The 17760-nt window shown below is 38.6% G+C and overlaps 1 protein-coding gene across 2 annotated transcripts in view; it reads right to left on the bottom strand.

Annotated features, from left to right (window-relative positions):
- Positions 1–12106: 12106 nt before the first annotated feature.
- TBC1D12 (TBC1 domain family member 12) overlaps positions 12107–17760 on the bottom strand; it is a 120481-nt gene continuing 114827 nt past the window's right edge. Inside the window, exons 14-15 of one of the 2 annotated variants that reach the window (XR_010085623.1) lie at positions 14040–16012; positions 12107–13907 (exon numbers count right to left, since the gene is read on the bottom strand). Coding sequence is in view for 1 of the 2 variants with exons in the window: in XM_063434583.1 (XP_063290653.1) it covers positions 15974–16012 (39 nt within the window). In the remaining variant the exon portion in view is untranslated. Of the gene's footprint in view, positions 16013–17760 lie in introns of both variants that reach the window. The other variant, XM_063434583.1, reaches the window with a different exon arrangement.

Here is a 17760-nt window from a genome sequence, read left to right as displayed (position 1 = left end):
GTTCCCTACTGTCACATACATGTTTATACCTACTGTTCGAATTATGATATGCTTACCATCTCCGTCTTCTGATGATGCACACTCTCCGCCTGAACACCCTATTGAAAAATGTACAGGACTGAACTATACCATGCTGATACCCTTGTTGATATCCTGTTGTTTCTATGCACTATGATGGCTTTGAATGCATGAATGTTAATTTCTTGCGTAAACAAAATAAAATTTGAGATACACTTTAAAAAAAAAAAAATATATATATATCCTTCTGAAGATACTGTCTCCAGTACTGCGTACAATACTCCAAGTGAAGTCTCACCAGTGTTCTGTACAATGGCATGAGCACTTCCCTCTTTCTACTGCTAATACCTCTCCCTATACAACCCAAGCATTCTGCTAGCATTTCCTGCTGCTCTATTACATTGTCTGCCTACCTTTAAGTCATGAGAAATAATCACCCCTAAATCCCTTTCCTCAGATGTTGAGGTTAGGACTCTATCAAATATTCTGTACTCTGCCCTTGGGTTTTTACGTCCAAGATGCATTATCTTGCACTTATCCACATTAAATGTCAGTTGCAACAACTCCATTTTTCTAGTTTACCTAAATCATTAGCCATTTGGCTTATCCCTCCTGGAACATCAACCCTGTTACATATCTTAGTATCATCAGCAAAAAGACATATCTTACCATCAAGACCTTCTGCAATATCACTAATAAAAATATTAAAGAGAATGGGTCCAAGTACAGATCCCTGAGGTACCCCACTGGTGACAAGCCCAAGCTTCGAATATACTCCATTGACTACAACCCTCTGTTGCCTGTCACTCAGCCACTGCCTTACCCATTCAACAATATTGGAATCCAAACTTAAATATTGCAGTTTAATGATAAGCCTTCTATGTGCAACAGTATCAAAAGCCTTACTGAAATCTAGGTAAGCAATGTCTACTGCACCACCCTGATCTATAATTTTAGTTACCCAATCAAAAAAATCAATAAGATTAGTTTGGCATGATCTCCCTGAAGTAAACCCATGTTGTCTCTGATCTTGAAATCCATGTGGTTTTAGATGTTCAACAATCCTATCCTTTAACATGGTTTCCATCACTTTCCCCACTACTGAAGTAAGGCTTACTGGCCTATAGTTGCCGACTCCTCCCTATTACCTTTCTTGTGAATGGGCACAACACTCGCCAACTTCTAATCTTCTGGGACTACTCCTGTTATCAATGATTGGTTAAATAAATCTGTTAATGGTTTTGCTAGTACACCACTAAGCTCTTTTAATAGCTTTGGGTGTAGTCCATCAGGTCCCATTGACTTATGTGTCTTTACTTTTGACAGTTGAAATAGAACCTCTTCCTCTGTAAACTCACGTGTAATAAATAACTAATTTATCCTTTTTCTTAACTGAGGTCCCTTTCCTTAATTTTCATCTCTAAATACCGAACAAAAATAGAAAGAGAGGAGACTGTAAAAGGGTTAACTAAACAAAGTGCCCCCAAATTACAGTCTCTATACCCTTGCTGAAATAAGCTCTACCAATGTAAAGCAGGAGAAAAAAAAGAAATAATATTAAAAAAAGAATAATATAAAAAGAAAGGGAGAAGAGGGGACATAGAATAATTATAGTAGGTACTGTCACGGTTCTCACCGCGACATCCAGACGGCCAGACGAGGTCGCCCCAGAAGTGCCCGATGAGGCCTGTGTCCACCTTGGCCTGTGTTTAATTGCAAGGGTGAGCATATATCTGCGCTACAGACTCCCAACCAAGGCAAGCCGTTACAGAATTAACTAACAAATATGGAGTCCGCAGAGATATGTAAGATGCTCACCTCCCTTGCTTAGCAAGTGTCCAGCCTGACCCAGACTGTTTTGGAGCTGCAGCAAGAAGTTTTATTTCTTAAAGGTACAGTATGCCCAGCCCCGGAACCTGCTTATCCAGAGCCGTTCGTTGTGATGCCTGACAGATTTGATGGTTCACGTTCCTTCTACACAGCATTCAGACTGGATTGTGAACTCCTTTTTGCCCTTAAACCTAAGACCTACAACAGCGACTTTGTCAAGGTCCGTTCTGCCATCAACTTAATTTCTGGACGGATTAAGGTGTGGGCACACCAGAAGCTGTAGGAAAAAAGCACTGTCTTGGTCAGCTGGGAGTCATTCATGACCGCAATGGACTCTCAGTGCGTTACCTCCAGGAAAGCTACTCCCAAGCCTGTTCCATATACCCGCAGATCTCCGTTACCTAAAAAAAAAGGACTCCTACCAAGTCCCCATCATGTTGCAGCATGAACCCACCTTCATCTCTCTCTGCCCAACTCGTCCACCTAGGCCAAGATCCCTTCTGTCTGGTACCATATGGACTTATCCTGTCATCCCGGCAAGACCGCCTGGAAACTGACAGCCCTGTCCCCGTCCTGTGACACAAAAGGGTACCCAAACTACTACAGTCAATGTTGCCAGTGTCCCTCAAGAAACTGCAACCAGTACCCCTGAGAATCTCCACCTCCTGCTCCAGAAACATCTGTACCTCTTCCTGGTGACACTTCTGTTCAAGCAAGCACCATCACCACTTCCTGCCTTGCCAAAAAAGTTCTGCCACCTGACTGCACGTATGCCTCAAATGGCACAGTTGTATGCAAACAGGATCTAGAAGTATTCTAAAAAGCATTGAAAGCTGTGAATGCCTCCCCTGTGAGAACTAGAGCAAAGGCTACGGTAGGTGCTGTGTTTCCCTCTAATCTGGAAGAAGGCCGTATGTATGGCATGGATGCCTATGGAAGACCGTACCTCCTGCCAGATGATGTATGCGATCTCTCAGAGGAGGAAGGTACTTCTGATCTGGAAGGTAATGATGAGCAACCAAATCACGCCCGGAGGGCGTTCTTGAATGGGGGGTACTGTCACGGTTCTCACCGAGACATCCAGACGGCCAGACGAGGTCGCCCCAGAAGTGCCCGATGAGTGATTTGAACCTGGGTACTTTGCAATCCTGGACCTGCTTTTTTGCCTCTGAGCTACTATACAGCTCTAGAAATTGCCTGAAGTATAATCTTGCCTTGTATCCAGCACTGGGGGCTGGACGTTATTCTGTGGCTGCTCCAACATTCTCTGCACACCTGTGGCTGATCACCAATTAGCCAGGTATAAGACACTGCCTCTCCTTGAGGGCAGTGTCAGTTCATTGACTCTGGTTCAAGTATTGCTGTTTCGTGTTCCAGTGTTCTCCTGTTGATTCCTGACCTTGGATTGTTATTTCGTTGTACCCCGACTTCTGGCATCCTCTGACCTCGGCTCTCTACTCGTTTATCCTGATTTCTGGCACCAACTGACCTCTGGCTTACCCACGACTATTCTCCTGCTTTATCCGTTTCTGTACTGCGACTTGGAGCATTAACCTGCACAGCACCCGTGCACAGACTCACAGGCCAGGTGAGTTCTTACCTGTCCACCTTGGCCTGTGTTTAATTGCAAGGGTGAGCATATATCTGCGCTACAGACTCCCAACCAAGGTAAGCCGTTACAGGTACATTATATTTACATATATCCAAAAACGTAATATGATATTCTTAGTGTATATTTATACCAAGTGGCTTAATGTACTTAAAGTGCATAAAGTGTAGTGTGTATTTAAAGAGATACAATTATATTAAGTGCTACATTTAGATTGGTATGTATAAAGATTGATATCCTTATGGATATATTTTAATGTATCCAATAGGATATTGAATCTATGTTAATTAAATATTGACAGAATAATATTCTCAATAAATTATTAAATCACAAGTGGGGATTGGACCAACGTATGCAAGAATAGCATGTGTGAAATATATTTGTTTAAAATGTGTTTATTTAATGGGGCCCCAAAAAGAAACAGAAAAAATGTCCGAATTAGAGTAACTAATTAAATATATCTTCTTAAATAAAATTACAGACTTCGAAGTCTATATTCAAACCCCGAGGTTTTAAAGTCCCGAGGTTGAATATCCACCTCATCTCGCTCTGTCCCAAAAGTTTATTAACGTCCCCTCCTTGCCAATTTCCCTTAACCTTATATATGCCCATGAACTTCAACTCTCTTGGATCACTATTGTGTGTAAGTGCAAAGTAGTGTGATACATTATGTCCTTCAAATTTTCTCCTAATATTTCTAATATGTTCTTCAATCCTTATGTGCAAATTACGTTTAGTACGTCCCACATATTTTAAGCCACAGGGGCATTCCAATAGGTATATTACATTACTCGAATGGCAAGTTATAAGTTCTTTAATGGGGAATTCTTCATTATTATTATAGTTCTTGAACCTCTTAATGTGTCTCTTTTTATTGTTTGTATTCCTGCACGCTAAACATGTACCACATCCATAAAAAACCTTTTCCTTTGTCTAAGAAAGTAGTGGCCCTTGTTTTCTTAATATGATTTTTTTTTTTTTACCAATAATCTATTTAAATTAGCGGCACCTCTAAACACTATTTTAGGTTTTTCTGGTAAAATTTGGGACAGAGCATGGTCTTGTAGTAGGATGGGCCAGTGTTTATTTAGAATTTTTCTTAATGCCCTATTATTGTAGCTGTAGTTACATATAATAGGTAGGTTGACTTCACCTTCATTTTGTGTTCTATTTTTTTCTTGTAGTAAAGTATTTTGTGGAATTTTTGAGACTTGTGCATAGGTATCTTTTAATCTTTCCTTTTTGTAGCCCTTATCCAATAGGTCAGTGATTAATTTACCCGCTTGTTCCTTAAAAGTATCCTCATCCGTACAATTTCTTTTAATTCGTGTTGTGACTTGGGAACACTGTTTAACCCCTTAACGCCGGCGTGCTATGCCGTCACGGGTTAAGTGGGCTTTAAAGCCGTTATGACGGCATAGCACGCCGTAACGGCTTGCAGCCCCAGGAGGTAAGTTATACTTACCTCCGCCGCGATCCGCTTCGGGAGGACTGCCTCACAGCCCAGGCAGCCCTCCCACGGCAAATGAGGCCCCCGGGGGCCATGTGATCGCTCTCAAAGAGCGATCACATGGCCCCCTATAGCTGGCTATGGATCTGCCAGCAGGGGGACTGTTTGAAATATCAGACAGTCCCCCTGCTGGTGGGAAGTATACAAAATAAATAAAAGACAAGTGTAAAAATAAATTAAATATATTTTTATATATATATATATATATATATATATATTATATATATAATATATATACATATTATATATATATGTAACGTCATACAAAGTGTATTTTAATATTAATATAAGTATATATATTAATATTATAATACACTTAGAATGACGTTACATATATATAATATGTATATATATTATATATATAATAGATGTACATATATATTATATATAAATACGTATAATTAATAATAAATAAATGAAATAATAAAATAAATAAATAAAATATTGAAACAAAATTTAATATAAATTTATATGCATATGTAATTTCATTCTAACTGTATTTTGTTATTAATATATATATATATATATATATATATATCGGTAACAAAATACACTTAGAATGACATTCTATATAATATATATATATATATATATATATATATATATATAAAATACAAATAACCGCATATATATATATATATATATATATAGATAAATACATATAATTACATAAAAGATTACATTAGTATACACGTAGAATTTAAATACCTATAAATGCATATATATTAAAATTCTACATGTATATTTAAATAATCTTTTAACGTAATTATGTGATTTGATTAATTAAAATTTGATTGACATGCATGACAACACAGGGAGAAAGTGCAGAGAATTTAATTCGCAAGCACTATATTTGACCCTGTAACTCTCCAAGACACCATAAAACCTGTACATAGGGGGTACTGTTTTACTCGGGAGACTTCGCTGAACTCAAATATTCATGTTTCAAACTGGTAAATTGTATTACAACGATGATATTTTAAGTAAAAGTGACGTTTTTTGCATTTTTTTACAAGCGAACTGCACTTTTATGGTCTATATTATTGTTGTAATATGTTTTACTGTTTTAAAACACTAATATTTGTGTTTAGTGAAGTCTCCCGAGAATAACAGTACCCCCCATGTACAGGTTTTATGGTGTTTTGGAACGTTAGAGAGTCACATATAAGGCTTGCATTTCATTTTTTTCACATTGAAATTTGCCAGATTGGTTATGTTGCCTTTGAGAGCGTATGGCAGCCCAGGAATGAGAATTACCCCCATGATGGCATACCATTTGCAAAAGTAGACAACCCGAGGTATTGCAAGTGGGGTATGTCCAGTCTTTCTTAGTAGCCACTTAGTCACAAACACTGGCCAAATATTCGTTTTTTGCTTTTTTCACACAAAAACAAATATGAACGCTAACTTTGGCCAGTGTTTGTGACTAAGTGGCTACTAAAAAAAGACTAAACATACCCCACGTTCAATACCTTGGCTTGTCTACTTTTTCAAATGGTATGCCATTATGGGGGTAATTCTCATTCCTGGGCTACCACACCGTCTCAAAGGTAACATTACCAATCTGGCAAATTTCAATTTGAAAATGTAATGTTCTATATTTGACCCTGTAACTTTCCAAAACAACATAAAACCTGTTAATGGGGGGTACTGTTGTACTCGTGAGACATCGCTGATTACAAATATGTGCATTTTTTTGCAGTATTATGACATTCACAGTTAAAATGTCAGACGGAAATGCAAATTTAAAAAAAAATCTTATTTTCTCACATTTTTTTTTACTTTTATTCATAATAAATGATGTTCCATATATGAATAGTTAATGATAGATTAAAGCCCTGTTTCTCCTGAACAAAATGATATATAATAAGTGTGGGTGCATATAATTTGAAAGAGGGGAACTACGGGTGAACAGACACATAGCGCAAATTCCAGTTTTTGTTTACGTTTTGTTTTGATCAGAACGTGCACTATTGACTCCGTCCTGAAGGGGTTAACCATGGGGAAAAATGACAACTAGAGGTATGGATAAAACTGTTGACATCCACATCTTTAAAATGAGTTAGTTTTCACCCTTTCATCATCTATAAAAATATCAAGATCTAAAAATGTAACTGTGTGTTTACTAAAATTAGTAGTTAAAATAATGCCCCATTCGTTGTTGTTAAGCGGATTTAAAAAAGTGTGTAATGTGTTCTTTGTGCCTTTCCAAATAAAAAAATAGGTCATCCATATAACGGCGATAGGTCACCAGGCCCTCCACCCATCCATCGTTAAGTTGTAAGGAATGACGTTCCCAATCTGCCATAAACAGATTTGCCTAGCTGGGTGCGAACCTTGTGCCCATCGCCTTCCCACATGCCTGCAGATAAAAAGTATCGTCATACCAGAAATAATTACTGGTTAAGATTAATTGTATCGCTTCCATGATAAAATCAATTTGGTCTAATTCAAACGAATGGGATTGCCCCAGAAAAAAAAAAAATCGCACTGCTGTGCAGCCCTTCTGATGTGAAATGATGGTATATGGAGAGCTCACATCTGCAGTTACCAAATAATAGTCGTGTTCCCATTTGATTGTTTGTAAGTGTCTCAAAATGCTTCCCGTATCCTTAAGGTAACTGGGAATAGATTGAACTATGGGCTGCAGGCACTTGTCCACATATTCTGAAAGTCTGCATGATATGGAATTTATGCCCGAAACTATAGGTCTTCCAGGTGGAAGCTCAGGGTTATATATTATATTATATATATATATATATATATATACCGTATTTATCGGCGTATAACACGCACTTTTTTCCCCTGAAAATAGGGGAAAAATCGTGGGTGCGTGTTATACGCCGATATCCCATAATTACTTACCTGTCCTGAAGCGTGGGCCGGCTTCACAGCGCGCACCGCGGTACAGGAACTTTAATTTAAGGTTCCGGTTTCCGGCGGGACTGAAAGGAAGTGTGCACAATAGTGTGCACACTTCCTTTCAGTCCCGCCGGAAACCGGAACCTTAAATTAAAGTTCCTGTTCCGCGGTGCACGGTGTGAAGCCGGCCCACGCTTCAGGACAGGTAAGTAATTATGGGAGGGGAGGAAAGTACACTATGGGAGGGGAGGGGAGGGGGAGGAAAGTACACTATGGGAGGGGAGGGGGAGGAAAGTACACTATGGGAGGGGAGGGGGAGGAAAGTACACTATGGGAGGGGAGGAGGAGGAAAGTACACTATGGGAGGGGAGGGGGAGGAAAGTACACTATGGGAGGGGAGGGGGGAGAATACTATGGGAGGGGAGAGGGGAGAATACTATGGGAGGGGAGGGGGGGAGAATACTATGGGAGGGGAGGGGGGGAGAATACTATGGGAGGGGAGGGGGGGAGAATACTATGGGAGGGGAGGGGGGGAGAATACTATGGGAGGGGAGGGGGGGAGAATACGAGGGGAGGGGGGGGAGAATACTATGGGAGGGGAGGGGGGAGAATACTATATACTATGGGAGGGGAGGGGGGAGAATACTATATACTATGGGAGGGGAGGGGGGGAGAATACTATGGGAGGGGAGGGGGGAGAATACTATGGGAGGAGGGGGGGAATACTATGGGAGGAGGGGGGAATACTATGGGAGGGGGGAGAATACTATGGAAAGGGGGGAGAATACTATGGAAAGGGGGGACACTATGGGATGAGGGGGGAATACTATGGGATGAGGGGGGGGAATACTATGGGATGAGGGGGGAAATTTCCTGGAATTTCTTTCTAAAAATGAGGTGCGTGTTATACGCCTGTGCGTGTTATACGCCGATAAATACGGTATATACACACACACACACTTTTGTTTATATGGACTAATTGACCATTTCAAAGATGGCCGTTCTAGCCTTATCCTGTAAAGACATTGAGACACTATGGAGAAAGAAAGGGGACATGCCGATTGAATTTCGGCGAAACCGGAAGTGACGCGAAGGACTGACTCCATGAGCACACACGTCACCGGAAGTGACGCGACGGACAGACAAAGTTAATCTCAATAATACCCCTAATCATTGAGCCACCCACGAGTTATTTATATCATGTGGGATGCCTCTGATAGGAGGGGAACATCAATTTTACATGTTACTTTGTATGTTTTACTTGTAAATATCGAAGTTGATGTGAGAGGTTGAATATATTAAATTGACACCCTGTGTGTCCGAACCGGATGTGCGGTCATATTGGAGGTGGCAATACACATCCGGTCCGGACCACATAAGGAAATGAGTGTAAATTAGTGCTACATGTGTAGAAAATTATGTGATTAAGCTTCAATGTTATCGCCTATACAAACAACAGTGTGTCCATTGTAATTTTGAACAGCACCTGAGGAAGACCACTAGCAGATGGTTGAAACGCGTTGTGCAATTTTTTTTTACTTTTGTTTTATGGAAAATAAATCTTTTATCTATATATTCTGATACTCCTGGCTCCAACTTTCCACTAGATGGTTATCTCAACAATTGGAGAATTCGCTTTAAGGGAGGAGGAAATCTTTATGTCCTATTAAGTGACATAAAAGCTGTATAAGTCCTGAGCCTACTTCTAAACGACTCAGAAAAGTGAGTGATTTCAGCTCAAAATTCCCACTTTATTGTGGATTATATACAGAATACACTATGTTCTGTTCTGTGTTTATATTTTTTGTATAGGCATATTGTTTCAACACAATATTGAATATATTCGTTGTATAAAAGGAGGGGATACTTATTATCAGTTACTAACCATTATATCACACTCCAGGTGACTACCTGGAGTGTGATATAATGGTTGGTAACTGATAAGTATTTCTATATATCCAGGACCAATACAAAACACTGTGTAAAAATCTTTTTACAAACAGAACTACACATAGGACACAAGGTCATGCATTTTAGACTGAAAGAAAGAAGATTTAGTTTAAGGTAAACATTTTTTTTTTACCGACAGAACAAGAAGGATGTGGAATTCTCTGCCTCAAGAAGTTTTATCAGAATCTGTACAGATGTTTAAACAGTAACTAGATGCATACTTGCAAAAACATAATATTCAATGATATATATTTTTCAACTGTAGGGTAATAGCTTCTTGAACCAAAGATAAATCTGACTGCCATTCTGGGGTCAAGAGGGAATTTTTTTTTCCTAGTTTGTTGCAAAATTGCAAGTGCTTCAAACTGGGTTTTTTGCCTTCTTTTGGATAAACGGCAAAAAACAAACGTGTGGAAGGCTGAACTTGATGGACACGTCTCTTTTTAGCTTATGTAAGAGTAACTATACAAGTGTAAATTTCAGTATGCAGTTGCAATACCAATTTCACTAAATGTATCCAATTTTCTTTTTTTATAAAAACAGAGCCGAATATAAAACAAAAAAGTAACAAACACGTTGTCTAATCTTACCTCAAGTGTGACAGCAACTTTGTAGTTTACCAAGGCATACCATAATGTTTACTACTGAAAACATTTCAAAACGCCAATTACCAATAAATATACTTTCAGACACTTAACAGAAAAAGCAACACCTTCAATAAAATATTTAGCTTCCAAGTTTTATTTACATAGGAATTGTTCAACTAGTGGTTTCAAATGAAGGCTAGGTCCCTTCTATTTACATTTTATATATACAAGTTTATACTTGAAAAGTAAGAAAACTGTACAAAAATTAGAAATACCTTGAATGACAAGAAATACATAAATTATATGTAACATTGGAGTTTTACCTTAAACAGTTATAGAACAGAAACAGGACTGTATACCCAGTCTAACGAAAGAAAGCCGGCACAATCAATTTTGACTCTTTAAAAAGGATGTCCAAGCATAAAAATACAATGAAAAAAATGTACATTTGTGCCAGTTTCACACATAAGGAGAGTAACTACAAAACCACAATTATGGTACTTGCACAAATACTATTAAAAAAGGTCATCGTCACAGATTAGAAAGAACATTTTAGTGACCTGCTTTAGTTGTTTAATTATTGGTTAAATTAAAAAAAAATGGCTTGAACTGCAGTGCCATGTGTTCTTCACAATGTTCTAAAAACAGGTACCTAAAAATTTAGGAAAATAAAGAGCAGACTCCTCTTAGGCATTTTAGTGTAACATTAGGAAAATCAGAAGAGCTGCATTTCAGTATTGCACTTTCATGACTCAGAGAACAGGTACGGTAATTATTTCCCAGACAGTTTTCAGTAAAACATTAATTTAGAATTAATTGGAGTACATTATGAGCCACACATATCTCACTCCTCCTGCCAAGGTAACTGGCAAACTATTGATAAAAGTTATTTATCTGTTGTGAACAAGGCAGATAATGAAAGCAGTTTATTTAGCAGTCAATGCATTTGATTCTTAAGGTGTTTTTTTTTTTTTTACTAAATCAAGAATTACTGGCAATGAAAAAAAAGGGAACTACACATTTTAGTTCTAAACAGTTAAAATAATAAAAGGACAGAATTTTTCCCAGCTCAACTATTTGGGTTGAAAATGTGTAATTTCCTTGTCAATCAAACTTGATTATTGATTAGTGTTCTTATGCATTCATAGATTATCTCCTATTAGTCATCACAGATTTACACTTTCACATAGTTTGCCATCGAATGCCAAGTTTTAAAGGTGCTGGTTTTCAAAACACACATGTATGGCTGTAAATATGGAGCAAGGCATAAACTTGATCACAAAAAAAAAAAAAAAAAGTACACCAACTAATAATTGCCTATAAAATGTACTTTGACTCTTGTCACTTATTCAAATGCTTGCAGCCACTTGGCTGTTTTTGGGCAGAATGTCACATGGGCAACGCGTTTTTATTTTCACTGTGTGTGTCTTAAAGGGACACTATAATCACCTGAACAACTACAGCTTAATGTAGTTGTTCAGGTATGATCTATAGCTCCCTGCAGGCAATAGGAATACCTGATAGGAATACCTCCAGTGGCCGTCACTCAGACGGCCACCAGAGGGACTTCCTATCATGCAGGGCCCTAAAAAGGCCCTGTATACGTCAGACGTATTAAAATACGTCTGACGTGTGCAGGAGAGAGAAGGCACAGTGCGCGCGCCTTCTCTCTCCAGCCTGTCAGCAGAGGAGGGGGGCGGGCAAAGACCGCGAGCTGAGCTGTCAGTCAGCTCGCGGTCGCGCACACGCGCGGTAGTGCGCTCAGGACTTCAGAGGGCGCAGCATGAATGCCGCCCTCTGAAGTATGTGCGGCGAAGCCGCGCATGCGCACAAGGGAGCAATGACGCTTCCAAATGGAAGCGTCTGATTGCTCCCTGCTCGCGCCCTCCTATTTTATCATTTTGACGAAATAGGGGGCGCGGCTTCACGAGTAAAAGACTCTGCCTGGAGAGTCCCTTTAACATTTCTGAAAAGTATTGCCACAAATATGCATTTAAAGTGGACAAAAGACAATTAATGACAACTTTACATTAATAAGTAGAGCATAACAATAGGTTCATGTCCAACTACCTCACTGATATTTCACAATAAAACGAATAATGCTATGCCAATGATGGGTAACTTTTGGCACTTAGGCTGAGGAGAGGGGGACTCTCTCTCTGTAGATGGGTCCACTCACTTTTACGTTCTTAAAAGTTACAAGTCTCAAAGGAAATCAACCATTAAAGAAAAAAAACAAACAACCAACTGTCAAATTATTCTTCTCCTTTTCAATTATTTTATGATAAAACATGTCTCTAAAAAGACTACAAAAGTAGTATTGCTCTAATTTAACAATTTAGGTTGATGGTACAAAATATGAGAGTGGGATATACCAAAACCAATAGGTTTCAGATTACTATGGTCATTTGTTGTTCTGGTTAAAAATTACATTAAAAATAGAAACTGTAAAGCCCAGATTAAAACAATTTTATTTTTTTAAAACAATATATATATATATATACTGGTCCTGCAGAGACCGAAAAATGGGGAGATGTCTTTGCTAACCCTGGTCCTCCTATTGCTTTTCTCTTTTGGAACTCAGTGTAAATCCCATAAACTCCTGACTATCATACAAATTCCATCTTTTAGGAGTCATTTAAAATTTTTTTTTTTTTAAATTGTAAAATTACTCCAGAAATTAAAGGCTAGCAATGCAGGCCTATAATAGTTTGTCAAGTAGCTTTATTAATGATTTTTTCAGGAATTAAGCTACGTGTTCCTTTTAAGCGGTTGCTGCATATGGTCTCTCCTGTTATTTCATAATTGTGTGCACACATTTTGGGATCCCCCATGACATTAGGAGGGGTGGGTGGGAGTGTAACAGCAGCTATTTTTGTCTCCACGGTTATAATGAAGAGGAAGGCAGATGGGGACATAAAGCTGTTTGCACCACCGCCTCTTCTAGGAGAACATTCACCATATTTGTTTAATCATCAAAACCTTAAAATATAGGGCTACTTTTGTACTAGTCAGACTGGGCATTATAAATAAATAGGACAAGTGCCAGCCAGCACAATCCTCCAATTCTGCTTTTGTAAAGATTACACTTATGGTCGATTAGCAGATATATAGCCTAGAATAGTTAACCTTGAACTGCATTTACCCTAAGGCTCAGTCTCACAGAAAATGTAATTCTGAAACCATCATTGTCCTATGTCAAGCCAGTATATTACAGATCACCAACACCAATGTGTTAATAGCCCAATTAGCACCATTCCTCTGGCTGCAACTCTGAGCTCTCAATAACGGATTAGGCAATATACGCCGTCAACAAGTATGTATAAAGGAGCTAGTCGCCAATAGATAATGGAGATATTCGCTGTCAATTCATGCCTTTAGCAATTGGTTGGCAAAAAAGAAGACATAAAATAAAGATGAAAAACCATGTGTTATGGACGGCTCTATATATATGCATGTAATATTCTCTGTGAATAAAGTGTTAGATTTCCACCAAGCATTGGGGGAAAGAATTTAAGTGTCTATACCGGGGATAGGCAACCTTCGGCACTCCAGATGTTGTGGACTACATCTCCCATAATGCTCTTACACCTATAATGCTGGCAAAGCCTCATGGGAGGTGTAGTCCAAAACATCTGGAGTGCCAAAGGTTGCCTATGCCTGGACTCTATACCCTTGAGTTTCTCATATCAAATTTAAATGTATTTAGGCTCAGACATAATAATTATAAAAAAATGGGAATAATATAATAACAAAAACCTCTATTAGCAGTGATCCTAGCTGGGATTTCAGAAAGATAACATGAACTGTGGTTAATGCCAATGCAAAATAAAATGTCTCAGTTTTTAGACCATACAGCTGACCCTTATAAACACCAACAGTGTATCCCAACTTTTACCGAATGCTAAATGCAATTACAATTGACAGAAAAGCATTTCAGGTCCAGACAGTAAATATACGGATCTGTCAATTAAAATTGCAGTCAACATTAGTAAGACTTCATTACCACTTTTTCCCCCATGAACACAAATAAAAAAACTATTATAAACAAAATGTAGCCTTTCCAAACCATGGGTGAAAAACAGTAGCGAGATCAAACACAGTGACAAGAAGAACCCTGGATCTCAAAGAAACAGAGACAAATATGGGAAGAAAAAACAGTCAATAAAGGACTTGCTGATGCCTGAAGGAAGAAGTATATTTCGGACATATTCTCCCAAAAAAGGAAAATCAAGTTGTGTCTGCCACTCAAAAGAATACTCTTGGCTTTCTATTTATTCTTGCTGACTGTTTTTGTTTACCAACTTGTGCAACAAAACAAGGAGTTATCATTGGGAGTGGTATCTGCGTGTCAAGTATTTAATTTATGATTCTCAGCCATTACAAATACCATTAATGAGGTAACTACGGAAACTGCAACAGAACTGTGGGCAGGTACACTCCATTATCATTCCTAATTATTACATATTATAGGCTATAAAATACTCTCCTTACATTAATGATGGACTCCCTATGAAGAGCTGCAACGGATCAGAGATTTGTCAGAAGACACCATAAACAATGGACAATATATTTTTTGAGTTTGATTAGTGTTAAAACAATACTGTTAAACAATGCCCAGGATTATTGTTGGAGTAACAATGAAACAATTCTTACAATAAATCTATACAGTCATATTTGTATTAGCACAACCTGCAATTACTATGAAACGGATTATAGTGTCTAACCAGTTAAATCATTTCATTCAAACATCAAGCGTCTAACCATGTGTAACGCAAAATGCTTTAAGTCGCCAAACTAAGCAGCATGCTTGAAAGTCACTAACCTTCTGCAGATCAGTAATAGGAGCAACACATTCAAATTTGATGAAGCTTTACTCTGCCATTACGCTTAAAAAAATAAAATAAAGATGCTGGGACGTATTTGTACAAACTAATAGTTTTCACAGTGCATTTATGTTAATGGGTCTGGATACTATTTAAGCAGATGGGACTTGAAATTGCTCAAGCCAGGTTAGCAACAATCCTACAGAAATATTGACTGCAAGACATTTAACCCATTTGGTCCCTATTGTTGTTGATCTTGTATTTGTACCAGAGAGCATGGTTTAGAATTCAGCCTTTATATTATATATTACTGGCATTGCACTTTTACAAGGGCGATGGGGGGGAATAGAAAATAAAAATGGGGGCAGCGGAGGAAAGTGCATCGGTTGTTTTAAGAATTATGTACTTCAAAGTTTAGTGTACCAAGTAAAAGTCCTGTTACAAATTTTTATTGCATTACATTTTTGTGTGTGTATATTAAATATGATTCATTAGTTGCAAAAAGAAATGCATTCAGTGTACTGCACGACTGAATGCATCAGAATATTTGTCTTATTTTAATACTGACAAAAAAATGAAAAAATAAAAAATAAAGTTTGTATATACTCCACTGCCTTTTACATCAATGTGCAATTCGCTGGGGCTTCTCAGATCATACTTGTCGGTAGTGGTTTTTCGATCTTGATTTACAAACCATATCGGTTTTATTGAAGTGGTTTTATATAGTTCAGAAACAAAAAATGACCGTTATCCACTTTTAAGTTCAAGGTTTTTCTTAAAGTCATCCTTCTTTGTAATCCTTCATCAGTGATGTGAATACCTGTGAAATAAAAATAGTAAACTGAATTCAACAGTCCAAAACAAAGCCTACAAAGGTGGCAATAATGTATCAATATAAAGGACTCCTGCATTATCACTGATATGTGCTTGTGTATATCTAACAAAAACAAAACCTTAAATCCAGAGCCACGGGATCCTCCTTGTCTGTCATCACTCTGGGTCACTTCAAGGTGTAATCAAATTCTAATTCAGTGTGCATGTGTATGCTCTGAGCCGAGGAAAGAAAAAGTACTTATGACCTCCAAGCCGGATGACGTGGAACATCTCCCCACTGAATCCAACAAATTAATTCTTTATTTAAATATGGAATTTGTTTTGGGGGTGGGGTGGGGGACGGACAATGGAGTGACTGTCCAACACTCCACCATTATAATTAATTATATTTATTAGGGACGCTGTATGGTTCCTCTAATTCAAGATATAATCTGAATTCGAAAAAATCATCACAGAACCGAAAATGCACAAATAAATTACAGTAGCACCTGTCTGCTGTAAAATAAGGTTTCCTTGTGCAACAAGGACAGAAAGTGTTCTTTCAACTTTGCCAACATTATGGCGGAATGAGCATTGTGGGAGATGTAGTCCGCAACATCTGGAGTGCCGAAGGTTGCCTATTCCTGCTCTGGATCAGGAAAGGAACCCGGAGGTTTAACACTTTCATGACAGATGTCTTACTAGAACTATTGTAGATTGGGTTAGCCTTATTAGTACGGTAGACAAGATGCCAAAATACCAGAGTATTGCCGTATGCAATGATACCTTTTTTATAAGACTAACATAATATTTTAAAGACAAGCTTTCGAGTGTTTTCCTCTCTTCCTCAGGTCTAAAGCAATACCGATCAGGAAATCTCTCGAAAGCTTGTCTTTGAAATATTATGTTAGTCCAATAAAAAAAAAAAGTATCTCTGGTATTTTGGCATAGATCTATTGTGAAAGGCTTTACTTAACCCTCTGGTGTGTGTGAATTAATGATGGTTTTATGTTTTGCATTAACACAAAGGTCAGTAGAAATTAGAAGACAAATGGTCTATTTGCTCATCTAGAATTACCTTGAAATAAAGGTAAACATGTACCATGTTAAAGATGTGCCCACTTAGGAGTGGCACCTCCACCTTATAAATAGTGGTACCATGTTGGAAGAAGAAGCATCCTACCCAGGAGAAAGCAGGGGAAGAATAGAAGGGAAATTAAAATGAGAGGAGATATAAAGATTTGAGCAAAATTCTAGAAGCAGAACCATCAGCAGGGAATGACTACCGTATATACTCGAGTATAAGTCGAGTTTTTCAGCACATTTTTTGTGCTGAAAAACCCTCACTCGACTTATACTCGAGTTAATGTCTGTATTATGGCAACTTACATTGCCATAATACAGACAAGGACCGCCGGGCTCATTACAAGCCCGGCGGTCCTGTTGGGGGGCTGGCAGAGAGCATTAACTTACCTTCCTGCAGCTCCTGTCAGCTCCCTTCTCCTCCGTGCAGCTCCTCTGTCAGCTCCCACTGTAAGTCTCGCGAGAGCCGCGGGGTCCGCGGCTCTCGCGAGACTTACAGTGAGAGCTGACAGAGGAGCTGCACGGAGGAGAAGGGAGCTGACAGGAGCTGCAGGAAGGTAAGTTAATGCTCTCTGCCAGCCCCCCCTCCTACACAGCCCATACACTGGACCACCAGGGAGTGAGAGCCCCCCTCCCTGGCAAGCTAACAAGCAGGGAGGGGGGACGAAAATT

This window comes from Pelobates fuscus, chromosome 10, assembly GCF_036172605.1.
Source record: "Pelobates fuscus isolate aPelFus1 chromosome 10, aPelFus1.pri, whole genome shotgun sequence".
NCBI lineage: Eukaryota > Metazoa > Chordata > Amphibia > Anura > Pelobatidae > Pelobates > Pelobates fuscus.
This window is presented reverse-complemented; position numbering and strand designations above follow the sequence as displayed.